The sequence below is a fragment of the Prionailurus bengalensis genome, chromosome C2 (genome assembly GCF_016509475.1).
Source record: "Prionailurus bengalensis isolate Pbe53 chromosome C2, Fcat_Pben_1.1_paternal_pri, whole genome shotgun sequence".
Lineage (NCBI taxonomy): Eukaryota > Metazoa > Chordata > Mammalia > Carnivora > Felidae > Prionailurus > Prionailurus bengalensis.
The window spans coordinates 58,580,308-58,599,353 of NC_057350.1; the positions used below are offsets into that span (position 1 = coordinate 58,580,308).

General features: G+C 44.0%; 1 protein-coding gene across 3 annotated transcripts in view; it reads left to right on the forward strand.

Annotated features, from left to right (window-relative positions):
* Positions 1 to 19,046, forward strand: part of PLCXD2 (phosphatidylinositol specific phospholipase C X domain containing 2) — a 50,803-nt gene that overhangs the window by 17,436 nt on the left and 14,321 nt on the right. For all 3 annotated transcript variants that reach the window (XM_043594155.1, XM_043594157.1, XM_043594156.1), the window contains one exon: positions 14,068 to 14,528. In XM_043594155.1, the coding sequence (XP_043450090.1) occupies positions 14,068 to 14,528 (461 nt within the window). The remainder of the gene's footprint in view (positions 1 to 14,067; positions 14,529 to 19,046) is intronic.

The window sequence follows — 19,046 nt, forward strand, 5'->3', positions numbered from 1 at the left end:
CATAGGTTTTATGGTCTACTCATTTTTAGTCAGGTCTTTTGTCAAATTCCTGAGAGAAATCTGGGGGGAGTAGGTGGTCTCTGTTACATTCTTAAGAGGAACCTTATGCCTGAGGGGGTTTGCCGTGGTCAGACACTCCCAGCATTGTTCCAAAATACGTATTTTTCCCCACCCAGGACCTCAGGTCCTATCCTTTCCCTCTCTGCCTACTGAATCCTATCTTTTCCTATCATAAAATGAGATCGTGTAAGCAAAATGCCCAGCTGGACATTTGGGTACATAATAAATACTCAGCAGATTGAAGTAGTTGTTATTGTCAGACGTGAGCCCTTACCAAGGATCACCCGCCGAGTACATGATGAAGGAATGGAATGCAAATGCTGGGGAGGTCATCAGATTGTCTTTGGGATACTTTTAGCTCTCCAATAAAGAGGTTTGCGTGAGCTCCAGGGGCAGGGGGAAAAGGAGTTAATTTTTAAAGAAATATGTACTCGATATATGATTCGTCCAAAATAAATTCTTCCTTCAGATGGGGAAATTTAAATGGAACTAGGCCAAATGGCTCTCCCATAGGTGAAATTTCTTTCAGAGATAACATCTGGTCCCTGGCACCAAGGGTCCAGCAATCAAAGAAAAAGTTTCTACTCTGAAAAAAGGTCTGAAAATTGGATTTATTTGTGTCATTGACCCAGTTCTTTTCGAAGTCTTTATTTTTTGAGAGGGGTAACTATATTGAAATCAATAAGAGCAGAGGTGAAAAACAATAGCTGGATGAATTCATCCTTTGATTTTAATTTGCCTTAACTGTTTATTTGGTGAAACAAACTATCTCAGCCTAAGTGTTGGGCAGAACTGCTGTAAATCAAGTTCTTGCCCCAATGAGCGAAGGTTCCTTCCTCCCTCCAGTAATTCTCACAGCCATCCTTTTCTTTTTTTTTTTTTAATTTTTTTCAACGTTTTTTATTTATTTTTGGGACAGAGAGAGACAGAGCATGAATGGGGGAGGGCAGAGAGAGAGGGAGACACAGAATCGGAAACAGGCTCCAGGCTCTGAGCCATCAGCCCAGAGCCCGACGCGGGGCTCGAACTCACGGACCTCGAGATCGTGACCTGGCTGAAGTCGGACGCTTAACCGACTGCGCCACCCAGGCGCCCCAGCCATCCTTTTCATACACGTGGGAGGGAGATATCATTACGTACACTACAAGGAGACTTGACTTTTTTTTTTTTCCTTATGTTTATTTATTTTTGAGAGAGAGGGAGACAGAGTGTGAGCCGGTGAGGGGCAGAGAGAGAGGGAGTCACAGAAGCCGAAGCAGGCTCCAGGCTCCGAGCTGTCAGCGCAGAGCCCGATGCGGGGCTCGAACCCACGAACCGTGAGATCATGACCTGAGCTGAAGTCAGACACTTAACCGACTGAGCCACCCAGGTGCCCCGAGACTTGACTTTTAATTGTTAGTGGAAGTGCAGAGTCTGGCGATTCTGTCTGTACCTTTCAGGAGCTTGTTGGAAAATTGAGAGAAATAGTCCAATAGTAGGTGAGCCGGAAAGGTGGTGGGGTGAAGGAACACGTCACCTATGCATTGATCCTCGATCTTTTTTGTCCTTACCTCACTGGGGAAAAGGAAAGGAAAGATTGGGCCGGCCTCTGTTTTCTAAATGCTTATTCTAGATACCACTGTCCCTGGGAGGTTTCCTTAGATGATGGCACTCCAAGAACAGATAAAAGGCTGCTCAGAGCTTGCAAGCCTCGCCCCTGGGGTCGTTCATCCTTTCTGGGAATCCGGTGCCTTTACAGAAGGCAAATGCACACACGAAGCCAAGGCATTTATTATTTATGGGCAGCTCATTGAGCTTACCTCTGTCTGTGGAGGAACAGAATGGAAGCGTGTGAGTCCCAGCAGTGAGACAACATGCTCAGCAGCACCGCACAGCGGGAAGCAGCACGCTCAGCCACATGCGCAGCGGTGCCACGTCAGCTCCAGAATGCTCTACTCTGCACGGTTGCGGTGCTCTTCTGGGCAGTGGCAAGCTTGAGCTGGACTCGCCTTGTGGTCGTAAATCTTTAGTCAACTAACAGAAAGGTATTCCCTGACTCACACTTGCAAGCCTCCTATTTGTATTTGTATGGATTTGTATGGATTAATTGAACAGTATATCGTGTGGCTGCTCTCGTGACCTCAGTAGCATTTGTGAAACTCGCTCTTCCTGGCGTTTGTCTCCTTTTCTGCATTGTGCTCTTGTGTCTTGATACATTGCCTTTCTCCGTAGAATGGCCCTAAAATTTATACATCTTGCTTTTATGGATGTTTAACCTTGCTAGCCCTGTGGTAGGGTTTTAATTCCAGCATACTTAAGAAAAGACTTTTCGTAAAGGGATCTTTTTGAAGACCATCTCAATCAGAGAGAAGCCTCCTCCTGCTTTCCCGCCTTCTCCCACCTTCATGTGGCACCACCCCCACTCCCTAGCCAGGTGTACCCCCTGCCTGCAGACTCCAGCCCAGGCAGGGTGCCAGAGGCAGAGAGGGACAGTCCCGCGAAGGGGAGCCCTGCTGTGACGGGGCCATAAGCAGGGCTGGACAGAGACACGGTTTGCTTTGAGCAGCTTAATAGTGCAGCACCCCTTCACTGTCTCGTTAAACCCTACTGGTTCTCGACTTAGAGAAAAAGGCAGAACTGAGACAGTACCACACCTTTGAAAACTCCCTATTAGGTTTGTTCCCTCCCCTGAGTCTCCCTTGAGCCCTGCAGCCCCTGTGATTCCCTCTTCGTTCCCCCTTCGGATTCCCAGCCTTCCTCTGGGCCTTCCACCCTCCTGTCTCCCTTTCCTCAGCAGAGCCCTTCAGGGCCTTCCAAGTTTCTGTCTCCAAGCTCACGCGTCCCACCCCCGCTTAATACTGCTTCAAGTGTGTCTGAAGCCGTTGGTGCCCAAGATGAATATTTCAGCTGTGCTTAGCAAACAAAAGATACCACAGTTACCAGGACTCACTCTGCTTAGAGGAGAGTATGTATTAAAAAGGACCTTTTTTTCCTTATCACATGTTCATATTTGAGATAAAGAGTTTACTATGTACACTAAAAAGAGCTTTTCTTTCTCTCTCTTTCTTTCTTTCTTTTAAAAAAATCTTGCCTATTTTATAAGAAGTCACTGGTAAGAACCTGTGTCATCTGGCACCAAATTTGCAGTTTACCCAAGGTCCCCTGTGGACTGGTCCCTTCAGCTCCCGCTCTGCTGGTGCACCCATCCACATGGCTGTCCCTGGGAGCCCACAGTCCTGGCAGAACTGGCTGTCATGAGTCAGGAAGATGCCAGAGAAGGAGCTGAGCGGGCGTCCACAGAAAGAGCTGAACAGTAAGGGATCTGGAGTCCAGTTGAGCCAATGATCTCTGAAGGACCAGAGGGGTCCCTTGTATTCCTTGTCACCATCTGAGTCTGAGAGTGGACACTGGTGCTAAGGGAGTGAGTAGTTCCTAAATAGCTCTTCTTTCTAAACTTGGCCTTGCTGATAAGTTCCATGTGCATACTGAGGTGTATGTTTAGCCATTTCTAAAATTAAGTAGTGGTGTCTCCAATCCTTCAGATTCTGTGTCTCCCCCCTCTCTCTACCCCTCCCCCACTGATGCTCGCTCGTGCGCTCTCTCTCTCTCAAAAAGAAACATAAAAAAAAATTGTATGAAGAACAGAGTCATCTGGGTTCTAGGTAAATCAAGGCATAAAATCCTCTTATTTTCTCAGAAAAAAATTTAACCCTTTAAAATGACTTAACAAAGCATCCGACTCTTGATTTTGGCTCAGGTCATGATCTCATGGTTTGTGAGTTTGAGCCCCATGTCAGGCTCTGCACTGACAGCGCAGAGGCTGCTTGAGATTTTCTCTCTCTCTCTCTCTCTCTCTCTCTGCCTCTCCCTCCCTCTCTCAAAATAAATAAACTTAAGATAAAAAAAATATGTTTAAAAAATAAATTAATTGGGGGCGCCTGGGTGGCCCAGTCGGTTAAGCGACCGACTTCGGCTCAGGTCATGATCTCGCGGTCCGTGAGCTCGAGCCCCGCGTCGGGCTCTGTGCTGACAGCTCAGAGTCTGGAGCCTGTTTCGGATTCTGTGTCTCCCTCTCTCTGACCCTCCCCCGTTCATGCTCTGTCTCTCTCTGTCTCAAAAATAAATAAACATTTAAAAAAATTTTTTAAATAAATTAATTAAATAAAATGGCTTTACAAGGCACCAGGCTGTCATCTCTGAACCTCAGAGATGGACGGACAGTATCTGGAGGAGCTATTCAGCTGGGCCTCTCAGGTGCTGATCCCAGTTCCATTTGGGATCTGTTCTCTCTTCCTTTCCTCCTTAAGAGATGGGAGAAGATTAGTCTCTTTCTTTGGCTTAAACACGTAATATCTTTTCCCTTTTTAAAGTATGATATTGCTTCTCTTCTGCTGTTTGCACTTTGGGTCTAGTTGAGCCTATATTCCTACCCAGAAACCTTCTGGTCATATGAATGACGTAGCTCTGTTACGATAGAGTGTAAGCAAGGTTGTGGTCTTTTGCATTTGGGTATCCTTAATATCCTTTAGTTCTTGCTGTTTGGGGAAGGAGAGGAGTCTTCCTTGCAGCTCAGATCTTATTAACTTGCCCTGGACATTTTTTTTTAGCATCTGTATTTTACCTTAATTTGGCAAAATTAATTTGGCATTCAGTGCCATTTTCTGCAGCATCAGCTCCAATGGGTAACTGGCTAAACAACTGCATCTGTTTTCTTGCAAGCTGCCTGCATTACTCTGGCCTCACTTGACAGGGTATAGGCTAATAATCAGGGAAAGAACATGTAAATGACAAACCATGTGACCCAAAGTTCAAACTGAGATAAAATAGACAAGCCCTAATTGAACATTCTAACATTCCTAATAGACAATGCATACACTTTCAATATATGTTTTAAGAGCAAGCTTGCAATGGACCAGACTGTCTTAGGTGTCGATAGAGATGATACGATTAAGTCCTGATAAAAGTCTGGAGTTTACGTGGAGTTTAGATGGCACTTTAAAAAATGAGCTCAACATAATAATTGTCTTTAAAAGAAATGTAGCATAATAATTATTATGTTTATTTGAAGCTCTCTGTTGATATTAGTAAAAATACTTCCCATGAAGTGGTGCCTTTTTTTTCGATTCTTAAAAGCATACTTTTCGAAGTAATTGTAGCATGGTGTCTTTTTCCTCCTGAATAAGAAGTTTATCTGCATTTCATCTCAGATGGGCCAATTTTAGTGTCAGCATATACACACAAACATGTACATAAAAGCTTTGGTAACTGTGAGACATTAGTTCCAAACATCCCTATCATGACCCCGCTATGAAGGCTCACTGGCTAAATGTTTGCTGTAACAACTTGTAAATTCATTTCACCTGGCATTCACGAGTCAAAATCCCCTCAGAATGCATTCACTCGTGTGGGCTGGCAAACACCTTGAAGTTGCAGGGATATCCAGGTGAGAAGATGGAGAATGTTGTTATCCATGGCTCAGCGGCTCACCCAGCAGGCTTGAGTTATGTGGATGTGCTCTCCACTTCCCATGTCGGTGAGAATGTCTTCTAAAACAGTGAAAAGTCTATGAATAAAACAGGTGAGCCCAAGAGGCCTGAAAAGCCCATACATGCAAAGAAAATTAGGAGGTGATGAAGCATATTGAGAGAGGCAAATTAACATCAACTTGGTCATGCCCCTGTGCCTAGGAACTATGCATCAGTATTTTCAAATGTGTAAGAAAATATGGAGAAACTTCTGAAAGTATTGTTGATTCTGGTATTTGGTGTTTAAACTATATTATGGAAAAATTCTTTTCTTGGATGGGTATCTCAGCGTTTGAGTGTTGCAGCGATATTTGTGAACACTGATGGGTCGGGAAGGCATTGCCGTTTTTTCCGTTTCAAATAATAGAAAGAGGCTGGATTTGTTTTTCTGTACTTATTTTAGTACAGAAATCTCTTGAGGATGTCTAATGCTATGATATGAAAAATAGAAAGTTCAAGAATAAAGAATATCCTTGGAACTTCCTCTCCTATACTTTCAAATTCTGTCTGTAGTCAGTGTGTTTATTTATTCCTGAGTTATTTACATGGGAGCAGACTAGAGATAATTTATTATTTTATGTTTAGTGCCAGCTTACACTTAAACTGTAAATATGATGACCTGAACTTCCTCTTTTTGGTGTTGGTTCTGGATGTAACCTAAAATAAATCAGTTCAACTGCTAATTTCATTTTTCCTATTCAACCGCCACAGTAGATCCTGAATATAAAATGTTTAATGAAGTTTCACAACATTATTTAAAAACCGGATAATATCATCCAAGTGGAAGATGACACAAATTCTTTAATAGTGAAATAATAATAATGATATGTTTGGGCTCATTCTGTTGGCCAGGGACTCTTCCAAATGCTTACCTGACTTAATCATCTAACCTTAACCACAAACCATTGATGTTGGTACTGTTGTTATTTCCATTTCACAAATGAGGAAACTGAGGCACAGCACTTCGGTCCCATAGCTAGTAAGCAGGAGAGCCACGATTATGAACTTAGGCAACCTGGCACCAGACCCCATGCTCTTACCCACTGTGGTCACTCTCCATCTAGCTTATTCAGAGCTATGGTAATTGATCAAGTTGGGTCTCAGGACTGAACATTCCTCTTGCTCAGTTGGTACCTTGTAAATGTCAAGTCTGGGTCCTTTGGGGCTGAGGAGGCAGAGAAATTACTTGTTGAACTTGGAGATGCCTAGTGGGAATATTCAGAAGATAACTGGACAAGAGGGAATTGAGTTGGTTCCCAATTTATGAGTGTTCTGGCAGCAGGGAAGAGAACCTTCCAGTACTGGGGCAACTTATGGATGGATGTCCATGGAGAAACAGTTGCTGGAGGCATTGAGAGACATGCCGGTTAAGGATAAGAAGAGGTGCAGGGCCAGAGGTCCAGCCCGGACAAGTCAGATGTCCATTTAGCTACCAGAGAGTTCAGTCTAGAGTGATATTTCTCAGCCTTTTGTTTTTTTTTTTTTTATCACTTAAGGAGTCTCTTTAGCCATTTCTATCCTGTTCACCACTCCCCCTCCCTCCACACACAATGATATTTTAATACCACAGATATACTGTATATCTGTTGAAGTACTGTGTTGCTTTATACATAAAAAGAGTGGGATTTTTTCATCCCCCAAGAACCGATTTCTGTCCCCTGGGACAGAATGTCACCCCATTGAGAACACATAGCCTAGAGGCACCGAGAGAGACATTGAATGGTGTGTGGTGGGAGTATGGGTTTCAGTAAACCAGCTTGGAGGGGGCTAATGGGCTTCAAAGTTAGAAGGGCTCACCAAAGGCGAAGTAGTATCTAGGGGGTGGGCGGGGGAGGGGGGGAGAGATTTTCTTAAATATGTGAGGTCAGAAGTTCTTTGTCATGGGGTCACCATCCCCACTTCCCCAGTGCCACCCAGAGATGTGATAAGGCGTTTCTTTTTCTCCTACTATTCACTTAACTCTCGTCTCAGTCTTCCTTCCGTGGCTGTAGGTCACCGTGTAATCTGAATTACCATTGTGTTTTAATGAAATGTATCATTTCAGGGTGTGTGGTTTGAATTTCCTATTTTATGTAGAGACCAGCTTCCCAAGAAGCTTGCTTTAAATTCCTTTTAATTAAGTGAATTCAGGGGGAAAAAAAAAATGGCTGCTACTCCAAATTGCAAGAAATGGGTAATGAAAATGCTGTAACTAAAAACTGCTGTGTGCTCACTTGAGATCTAGTACTTCCGAACTAACAAACCTCAGAAAGAATCAAGTAGCAACTGGTATTCCAGACGAAGAGCAAACTGGTTGTCCCTGGTGCCCAGAAGACCAGCTCATTTTCTTGGACCTGTTCTCTTCGACAATCTTGTAACCTAATGCTATCCAGGAGAAAATAACATTGAGCACACAGCTTGCTAACTCTTCCCATTCAGATCTCTTTCCTCATGATTTTGCTGCCACGATGACTTTATTCTGAACTCTGTAACCCAGCCCCTATCTCAAAGGCCCTTATTAACCTTACATAACCGCATTGAATCACTTACTAGAAAGCGTGGTAAGGAAAGTTATGTTCTCCCTCATATTTTTCTTCTTCACAAACAAACAGTGGTTATCCAACTGATCAAAAGGCAGGAAGTAGGAATTCCTGGAATGAAAGATATGGTGAAGAAAGCTTCTACCAAGATATGGGAAAGGCAGTCTGCCTGATTATTATTTGAAGATTTGAAAGTGCTAGAAGACCAACGGGACAAGGTGATCCCAGAAGTCAGAGAGCTTGTTGGGAAAAGAAGACCTGCTATTTATGGCAGCAGGTGTCAAGCCTGGGTGCACAATAGAATCACTTGGGGGTTTTCCAAGTTTTCCGTTCTCAACACCCACCCCAGAGAAATTCTGACTCAATGGGTCTGGATTGGGTCTTGGGCACTGTTGTGTTTAAAAGATCCCTGAGAGGATTCTGATGTGTACCCCCTGATTTAGATTTCAAAGTGTTTTCACATACTTTAGCCAGGATTTTGTACACCTAAAAACAGGAAAGGGAACATTTGTAATGCCTGTTGATTGTATAAGGGAACAGTAGGAGAAAGAGTAGTAATTGTGAAAATGCAAGGTGAGCAGAAAAGAATTTTCCAAATATTGGACAAAAAAGCCTCACCTTTGTAGGGCTGACGTTAGAGATGCTAGCAGTCCATTGAGTGCAGAACATGAAAGAGGAGCTTGTGTGGCCACATTTCTTGCTCTGTGTAGACTGTTCCTGAGATGACAACAAAATCCCCTACCCAGAGTCTGAAAATAGTCATCTAATATTTGATGTCTGGTAGTTCCTAAACCTTATTGAGTCCACTCTATAAATGAGAAGTATGGGAGGAAAGAAGAAAAACATTTGTTGATAGTCAAGACGTATGTTAGAAAAGATCATGTTAATATTTCCAAGTCCATTTTGGGCGGTGCACATGATCTGCATGTACAGGCAGAAGACATGCCCCAACCGTGACCTTCACAGCTTTCAAATAGTTATAAGTAACAATTCCACACATGAAAGTGGCAATTGACAACCTTGGTTATAGCTGAAAGAGAAGTAGAGCCAACACGGGGCTCTCCCATTGGGGGGAATAGAAGTCAAGTCACAAGGAGGCAGAAGAAAAGTAAGTTGTGATCAGAAAGTAAGAATTCAGAAAGTAAGATACTGAATTTTAAGATGTTAGAAATGGGTGATGACAAAGCTTAGGCTGTGGCCAAGAGAAAGAGTGGCAGCTCCTGTGAACAAAGTAAAAGCTAAGCTGTTGTCTCCATGTCCACCAATAGATGAAGAGGGACAGCACTTCAGGTGCAGAAAAGAAAATCTTCCAGACCCTAAATATTTAAGATGAGGACTTCCAATTAATTACCCCTCCTCCCTCCAGTTTCTAACTCACAGAGCATGGCTAGTAAGAATAACAATAGCTCAGCACTTCTACATGTCAGCATTGTTCCAAGCACACCGTACCCATTCCAATATTCACGAGTTTTGTGACAAGAGGCACTATTAAGCCCATTTCACAGATGAGAAAACAGAAATAGGGTAAGCAGCTTATCCATTATGGGCTACAAATGCTGGGGAGAAGCTATAGACAGGGTTAGGTGAGAGAATATTTTACGGAAAGTTAAGTTCAGCTAAAGAAGCGGACTAAGTCCAGGAGAAGGCCTGCCTATCCACGGATATTGGACACCAATAGATGCCAGGCTTCGTGTAGAGACCTGGTGAGAGAGGAGTCTAAAATAATGCACAGGGATCATAGTGAAGAGTCCTGAACACCGGTGTTTGGAGTTTAAATCTGATTTGGAAGGGGGGAAGGAAGAAGAAAATGACATAATCAGCACTTTATCTTGAGATGATTCACTTTTGAATATGAACAAACTGGAGAGAGGCTAGAATGAAAGGGATTAGGTTAGGGTCCTTTTGGTCCGCATTATATGACAGATAATGAGTGTATGAGCAGGGGGGTTATCCTTGAAGGTTAAAGAAGAGGTGAGTTTGATCTATGTTGCAAAAGTCAAATACAAAGTTTTGGTAACTGGGGGGATGAAAAGAGTGAGGGAGAGGGGAGAATAGAATCCAAGGTTTCAAGTTCGAGTCACTGAACTACCGGCAGAAACTCAGAAGAGGCCCTTTGAGGGGTGAGAGGAACAGCGTGAGTAGCTGGACTCCGAAAATACGCAATTTGTTGTCAGTGAGCAGGCTATCGAGGTGGGAGACAACAGGAACTTGGAAACACGTTTGGAATTTAAAATCAGAGCTTGAAACGAAGATTTTGGTGTCATCTGCACAAAGGTGCTATGGGAAAGCTGGGGAATGGATGAGATCTCTGGAGGCGGGAAAAGGAAGAAAATAGAGAACAGATCCTTGGAAAATACTTACATCTGGGGGCAAGGAGGAAGAGGAACCAGCAAAGGAGACAGAAGGAGAGTGGTAACAGAAGAATAGGAACATCTAGAAGTTTGCATCACAGGACACATGGGGATGGAAGGTTCCAGAAAAAAAGCTGACTTAGCAAACCCTCAGAGAAACCCAGAAAAATTAAGCCATTTGGGTTGGTTGAAAGGTTCTAAGGATCAGGAGGACAGGAGATGGCCTCAGGCGGGAAGGAGGGAGTGGAGAAAAAGAGGCAAAGGCAGCAGGGCTGGGAAACCTTGGAGAGTTTGCGCATGAAGAAAAGGAAGACAGTGGCTGCAAGGGATGAGACATGAGGGAAAGTGCTTTGTTTCCTTCTTAAGGTAAAGGGCACCAGTTAAACCTATTTTAGAGATCGATGAGCCACAGAGAGGGATGAGTGAGGATGCATAGGTACTGTCGGTAGTTAAGCAAAAATAAGTAAGCAGCAAAAGTACTGTCCACGGCAGAAATCCCAGCAGGATGAGATCCTAAAACTGTTTCAAACCTTATGATAAAGCAAACCAGAACTCATGGAGCTGCCGTCCTTAACTCCCACACAACAGTTCTCCAAGAAAATAAGGCCAGGGCCAATTAAACAGGTATTTCCTCCTCTTCTGGAGGAATGCATGAATTTAATGCACGCATCCCAGGGCAAAGGGGGAGAAGTAGCCGTCACTATAGGCAACCTTAAAAAGTAAAATAACTTCTATCGAGTATAGGAAGAAGAAATCTTGCTAATGAATTTGGGCTATAAAATATTAGGATTTTCTTTTTATAAGAACTGTTGGCAAATTGCGTAACTTGTAAATATCCTATGTGCAGGAGAAGGCAGGGTATTTTTACCCTGTGTTTTGAAAAACAAATAGTTAAATGCACTCAGGCCTGAAGGTTACTTCACTCACTCTATATGAGGTAAAAGCTTCCTGGGGAAAAAAACAAAAAAGGTGGAAAAGCAAAAATATTGATAGTGGTTAATGAGTGATGGCTGGCTTTGACTGCTGTAGGAAGTCTAAGTAGGACAATGCTGTAGAACATTCAGCAAACAATCTGTTCCATTGTCCCGTCCTTTCCTATCAAGGCGATGGAGGGGTGTGGCATTCTGGACACAGGATGTCAGAAAGGAAAAGAGGAATTAGAGAAGGGAACAAAGAGATAGACTCAGTGTTCCTAAGGAATGTGCACACCCTCCCTCTTCTGCAGGATGGCCTGGGCACCGTGTGTGTCCCTGTGTATTCAGAAATGGTCCCTGGGGCCCCATTGCTGTCACATTGCGGCACAACCCTCGGGCATGAAGAAAAGCATTGGAGGTTGTTAGCACATCTCTGTCTGGAGGTTGAAACTGGGCTCAGCACCAAGAGAACACCAGAAGGGATTTGTCTCTTCTCCGTGCTTGGATAATGGCTATTCCCTGAGACCCAGGGAAGAATTAAGTTCAACGTGTGCCTCACACTATATTACACACTCAGTCCTGAACAGCTGGGCTGCTAGTACAATTTAAAAAGAAGAGAGAACTGGCTGTTCACCATCAATGTATAATGTATTCATAATAAATCTCTCAATGAGGAGGTATAAAGATTTCCTGTTGCTGCATAAGCCAAAGGAACAGAGCATTAGGCAAGTATCCAGTGAGTCTCATTAACAGAAACAACCAATACGGAAAATCCAGGGGGACTTGCTCCACATTTCTGTTAGTAATGGCAATTTTTTTACCTGAAATATGCTAGTAATTTTCTCGCTTGTAAAATTGACTTTGCCTAAGGATTAATAAATATGCTTTTTCTTAATAGTTACTGAATAGCCTCCATGTTCTAGAGACTGTATAACAAAACATTTCTTGTCACCTTTTTTCTTTTTTGCTTTTTTGATTTATTTCTGAGAAGATAAAATAGTAAAGCCATCCCAGATTGACTTATTTTAAAAGAAAATGGAAATAACATATATTTAAAATTTAGTCAAGGGGAGCCTGGGTGGCTCAGTCGGTTGAGCGTCCGACTTTGGCTCAGGTCATGATCTCACAGCTCGTGAGTTCGAGCCCCGCGTCGGGCTCTGTGCTGACAGCTCACAGCCTGGAGCCTGCTTCTGCTTCTGTGTCTCCCTCTCTCTCTGCCCTTAACCCTCTCCCATTCTGTCTCTGTCTCTCTCAAAAATAAATAAACATAAAAAAAAAATAAAATTTAGTCAAAAGAATAATTGATAATAATGAACCCTATGAATTAAAAAATTTTGATTCTAGGGGCACCTGGGTGGCTCAGTCAGTTAGGCCTCTGACTCTTGGTTTCAGCTCACGTCATGATCTCACGGTTTGTGAGTTCGAGCCCCGAGTCAGGTCTTGCACTGACAACCCGGAGCCTGCTTGGGATTCTCTATCTCCCTCTCTCTCTGCCCCTCTCCTGCTCGCACTGCCTCTCCCAAAATAAATAAATAGACTTTAAAAAATTATAAATAAATAAATAAATAAATAAATAAATAAATAAATAATTTTGGTTCTAAAATGGGTGGTAGTGGTTAAGAACAAAGTAAGGTCAGAACAAGGACATTCTCCTCCTACACTTTGCTTGCCAAGTGCAGTCACCTATGTGGGGTCCCCAGTGTCAGAGCCAGTCACAGAGCCATCTAGCTGCTGGTAGATAGGAACCAATGACAAATGAAAGATATCTGTCAGAGATAATTTTCACACACGCACGCGCGCACACCCCCCCCACGATAATTTTCGCTTTAAGTTACTCCTGAAATTTTTTCATACCAGAGTTAGAACTGTGTCTGTCATAGTCACTTAGACTTTATAACAACAAGATCATCTCAGTGTCTAGGTGGATAACTACCCTCTTTTCTCAAAGGCAGAGGAATGGAACATACATTTGATCATTTAATAGCCAATTTGACTTTTTAAAATATGTGTCCAAAAAGAGGGCTGTGTTGAGTAACCTGTGTTGAGCTCTTAAAAATCATTATCTGATTTGTCGAGAAATTATTCCCACTGACTCAGGTGTTTACAATAGTAAAATAGCATGTACAATAACATAAAAAATAGTATACAAATAGCAATTGTCTTCTTTAAAATTCTGCCTTTCCTGGAATTTAAATGCCTGTCCCAGAATTATCGAGATAGATGTAGGGTTTTCATCTTTGTGTCAATGGCTGCCTGAATAAAGCAGATAGGCCAGCATTAAGCCACCTTCTGTAGGAGACACGTCAGCAACCTCAGTTTGTCGTCTTAGGAATATTCTTCAGCAAACATCTTTGTTTTCCAAACATTAACTTATTTCCCCAGAATAGCTTTCCTGAAATGAAATTACTGGATCAAGTGGTATGAATATTTTAAAGCTCCTTTTTCTCAGCATGTTTCTAAGCAGCTCTCCAAACGGGTATTTATTAATTCACCTTCTGTGAGTAATATACGAGAATTACAGCCATATTCCACGCTTAACAAGCTGCTGATAAGACTACATGACTTTTATTTGTGCTTATAGCAATCTTGGAAAGTTTTGCAAGTGTTCATTTACATTTTTTGTGTGTATTTGCTAATTTTGCGCTGTTTCCTTGTCAGCTGGCTTATTTTTCCCAGCTCCAGTCTCAACCGCTTTTCTCACCTCTGTTGCTTTGCACAGGCTCACATGATTCATTTAGCTACTGGGTAGATGAAAAGTCCCCAGTGGGGCCTGACCAAACCCCAGCCATCAAACGCCTCGCCAGGATCTCCTTGGTGAAGAAGCTAATGAAGAAATGGTCCGTGACTCAGAACCTGACGTTCCGAGAGCAGCTGGAAGCTGGGATCCGCTACTTCGACCTACGTGTGTCTTCTAAACCCGGGGATGCCGACCAGGAGATCTACTTCATTCACGGACTTTTTGGCATCAAGGTCTCGGATGGGCTGATGGAGATTGACTCATTTCTTACACAGCACCCCCAAGAGATTGTCTTCCTGGATTTCAACCACTTCTACGCCATGGATGAGGCCCACCACAAACGCCTAGTTCTCCGGATCCAGGAGGCCTTTGGAAACAAGCTGTGCTCAGCCTGCAGCGTGGAGAGCATGACGCTGCAGGCCCTGTGGGAGAAGAAGTGCCAGGTAAGCGGAAACAGACATGCTTGCAAGGGCACGAACGTAAGTCTGTCTGCTTTTTATTTTATTTTTCACCTATTTTGAGAGAGAGAATGTCCAAGCAGGGGAGGGGCAGAGAGAGAGGGAGAGAGAATCCCAAGCACTGCCAGCATGGAAGCAACTTGAGGGCTCGAATTCACAAACTGCAAGATCATGACCTGAGCCGAAATCAAAGGTTGGATGCTTAACCGACTGAGCCACCCAGGAGCCGCCCCCCCCCCCTTCTCCCTTTTCTATATCACCAGCTGGAGGGCAGCTCACCCCAGAGCTCTTAGGCTGGACGGCAGAGATGATTTGGAGTGTTCAATGTACACACACCAGTTCCTGGGCGCTTGTGAACTGGGATTGACACCTGCCGAGTATTTACAATTTGCTTGGCAGACTGTTCGAAGCATCTAGGTTGCCTTTGAATGGCCTGGCCAGAACCAGCGCACAACGGTGTGGTGAAATTGGACCAGTTGGTGATTACCACTTGCTTTATCTCCCATAGAATCCCATTTTCAGGCTCCTACTTCCCTTCAGGGATAGGCCGGTCCATTCTGCCTCTACCTCAATGTCAAAAAATCCCTGCATTAGCTGACAAAGCATGTAAGTGATTCGACTCAGAGGCTTAACATTTTAAAAGGCTCCCTTCACAGATTTGGGGTCATGGCTGGAGAGAGTTAAGAAAGGAAGAGCCCAACAAAGGGATCCAGGCTGGAGAGAATTCCCAGGTCCCTTAAGCTTAGTAGAGCCTCCACACTAGGCCTTGAGGAACGTCCAGAAAAGGAATGTGGGCCTCAGATATATGCTGCTCTGATCCCACAGGATGATAGATAATGGGAGAGGGGAGCTTCAGGAAAGGTCAGCCTCCCATTCGGACTATCTTTAAAAAAAGAAAAAAAGCAAGTCCCTTTCATTCACAGCTGCTCACTTACTCATACACACACATCAACCAAAGCATCTTAAAGAGGCAGTTATTTTTGAACTGGGGGAAGAGCTTTTAATTAAAAATCAACTAAAGCTTTTTCACTTGCAAATATTTATTGAACACCAAGTATGTGCCAAGCACCAGTCTAAGCACCTGAGATAAATTAATAAATAAAACAAAGATCCTTGCCTTCATGGGGCTTTCATTCAGGTGCAAGGAAATAGATCATAGATCATCATCATAACAAAACCATTACAGAAAATGCTAGAAAGGGATGCAAGCAATGAAAACAGAAAGGCAAGTGTGATTAGGAGGAACCAGTGTTCTGTGGGTTGGAGGGTCGATCTCAATTGTAAATAGGTTGATCAGGGTAGACATTCGAGGGAGTTAATCGTGTGGACACTGGGGGAAGAACTTTGCCAGCAGAGGAACCAGCCAGTGCCTGATGTCGTTGAGGAGAAGCAGGGGCATGGGGCTGAAGAGCAGAGCAGCGAAGATCAGAGCCCGTGGGTGATTGGTTAGGTACTCTGGCTCTCGCTCTGAGGGAGGAAGGTTGTGAGAGGGTTCTGAGCACAGGGTGCTGTGTCCTGAATTACACGTTAATGGAGTCTCTGTGTCTGTTAGGAAGAAGCCAGGGGTAGGAGGGGAACCGGTGAGAAGAGCATTGGTAGCAAGTGGTCAGATTTGGAATCTACCAGAAGGTGGAGCCAACAAGGTTTGCTAGTGGACGGGATTCAGGGTGCAAAAGAAACAGGCTTCAAGGTTTGGCCTCAGTAACTGGAGATGCCAGGTGGTTTTGCACACCTATAAAAGGGCTAAATAAATGTCTTTGACTCCACAGAGGCTAATGAGTTAACTCTTAGTATCTCTTAAAATTTCTCTAAACCACTTTTCCTCGCTGAAACTTTGTGATAGTTTGCCAAATATTTATCACACCTCTGCCCCTACGTTGATATTTTTTCAGACTCAAAGGCCTAATTTGGAGAGATTTTTCTCTCAGTGGAGTCTCTCTTATGATATGAAATAATAGTAATAACAATGTCGCCTTAACAGCTAACATTTATTGAGCCTCTCTGCTCCGTGTTTGGTACATGGATTGGCACATTTAATCCTCTCCACAGCACTATGAGGTAGGTGTTTGTTATTATCCTCATCTTATAGATGAGACTTACAGAGAGACTAAGCCTCTTGCCGGAGAGAACATTGCTAGTGAGTGGCAAGAACCAGGATTGAGTCACAGCCTGCCTGGCTCCCCAGAGCTCCCGCAGCTTCTGATGCCGTCCCAGCGCCGTTCCCTCACCTTGGTGGTTTTCACAACAAATGTCGTGGGTTACTTACGCTCATAAAAACATGTTCTCCTTATCCATGAGCCCCTATTATCAGAGAGTCACAGAGAGTTAGCAGAATGGAAGAAAGGGCTAGAGACCTGTAGGAGGGCCTTTGAATTTGGGATTCAGGTAAGAACAAATCTGAGTAAAGCTAAGTTTGATAATCAGATACCTGCCATAAATATAGATTTAATACTTTGTGCCCAGGGAGTATCCTGGATGGAATGCCTTCCTGCATACGAAATCGTTTGGAAGTCTGCAAGAGTAACAGGTTATCTTCAGGAATACTGACTAGGGCGGACAGTGAATTTCTAGCAGCAGGGGGACAAGCTATCCTCATTTGCAAGTATGGGCTAATCTGTGTCTTCCAACTACCACACACCTCAAATTACGAAGGGGAGAGATTACGATGACATTATCAGAAAAAGGGAGCCTGTCATCCATTTGAATTGGAGGATCTCCCTGTTCTTCGCTTCCCGAAGTTTTCCTTGCCGTGTCTCTTCTTAACACCTAAACAGAGAGCTCACAGTCATCAGTCACCTACCCTGTGCTGGTGGTTAAACTTTAAATATTCATTATGTAATGAGCTGCCTGGCATGTAACCCCCTGAGTATTTTATCACTACAATTTAACAGCACGAAGCGTACTACCATTCAGTCAAATTTCATTTACCGGACAGTTACGTCCCAGCTCACTGATACATGTGCGTAGCGGCTATGGGTTTTGAGGTACAGTGAATTAGAAGATTTATTCTACAATGTGGCAGTATTTCGAATCTTAATGAGAAGGTGGGAGCACATAACACTCCTAAAATACAAAACGACCGATATACAATTGCAGGATAAAACTGCCCTACCTGCACTCTATGAAGAGAGGGGTTTGTAATCAATCAATTGAAAAATAATACATAGCATAAATCTATAGCCCAGGGGCCGCCAGTAAAGGACCCATCAAAATAAGAGGAGGTCAATCAAGGAATAATTCTCAAAAGAAATTCGATTTCAAATCTGAGCCTCAAGAGAAACCCTGAACATAAATTGCTGAGCTGGAAGGGAGAAAAAAATATAGCAGGGCAATGGAGGGAGGCAGATGCGAAACACGGGCCCTGGGGCAAGAGTTACTGCCCTAGAATTCCATAGAATAAGGTTGGTTTGCTAGGTCAGCCTCCTGCTGTCAGCAGAAATTCTCCCTATAACTCTTAGGGTCAGATTGCTCAAGTCTCTTGAGGAAAGGCATAAAGCCCCTTTTGTACAATTTGTACTCCTTACACCTTTTCCAAGGCAGACTAAAGAATAGCACGGTCCTCTTATCCCCTGACCCTGCTCAGGGTCCAGGCAGCTCTGAAAATGGCCTGCCGGAGAAGGGTCGCACAGCCTCCCGCCTCTCCCACAGTCCATTTCCAAGGCCAGCTTTCTCCCCTTCCCGAGGCTGGAGACCCCAGCCTTCCAGCCAGCCAATTACACCGCCAGCGGGAAATCCTCCCAATCTCCCAGGCAATCTGCTTACTATGAGCCTGTGATTAACCTCATTAACACACGTGTTTACCACAGGCATCATTAGCAGTCAGTCAGACATTACTCAACACCATTAAAAACAACAAGAACAACTATTTGCCTGTTGGGTGCATCCAGCCTGGTGCGCCCTTGCTCTAGGCCCCCAGGAGCAGTTAGTCAGGCACCTTAGTCACCAGCTAAACACACTGCAAAGGAGACACACATTCATAGCCTGCCTTCCTTCTTGGGTGCCTGGGGGATTATGCTCTCGGGCTAGCTCTCTGAGGATTGCGGTCCAGGGAGTATAAACACGCTGGACATTCCTCCAGGAAGAGATTACTGGTGCCTGGGAGCAGGGGGAATCTATTACTTCTAGAAACCTAGGCAGCAGAGCTCTGAATTGGGACAATCAAAATAGCAATTCCCTGTCCCTCAGCTGCCTCTCAGAAACTAATTAATGCTGTGGCTGTGGCTTGCTAATTATTTTCAAAAATCACTACCAGTCCCCAGAGGCCCCGCTGGAGACCCATCGCCTCCTGGAAGTCATCCCTGCCTGGAGTAGTGCCCTCCCACGCCCTCGTGGGAAGGGTTATTTCATTCAGTCAGCTCGCACTGTTGAAACTCTAGGTACTCCCAGATTAGTTCAAGGTGTTGGTCACAACCCCAGGAGTGTCAGTTTCACGAGCGTAGGAGCCATAACTTGCAGACCGCGCCAGCCACAGGGCTCTCCATCAGGGGCTCAGAGCCCCAAGGG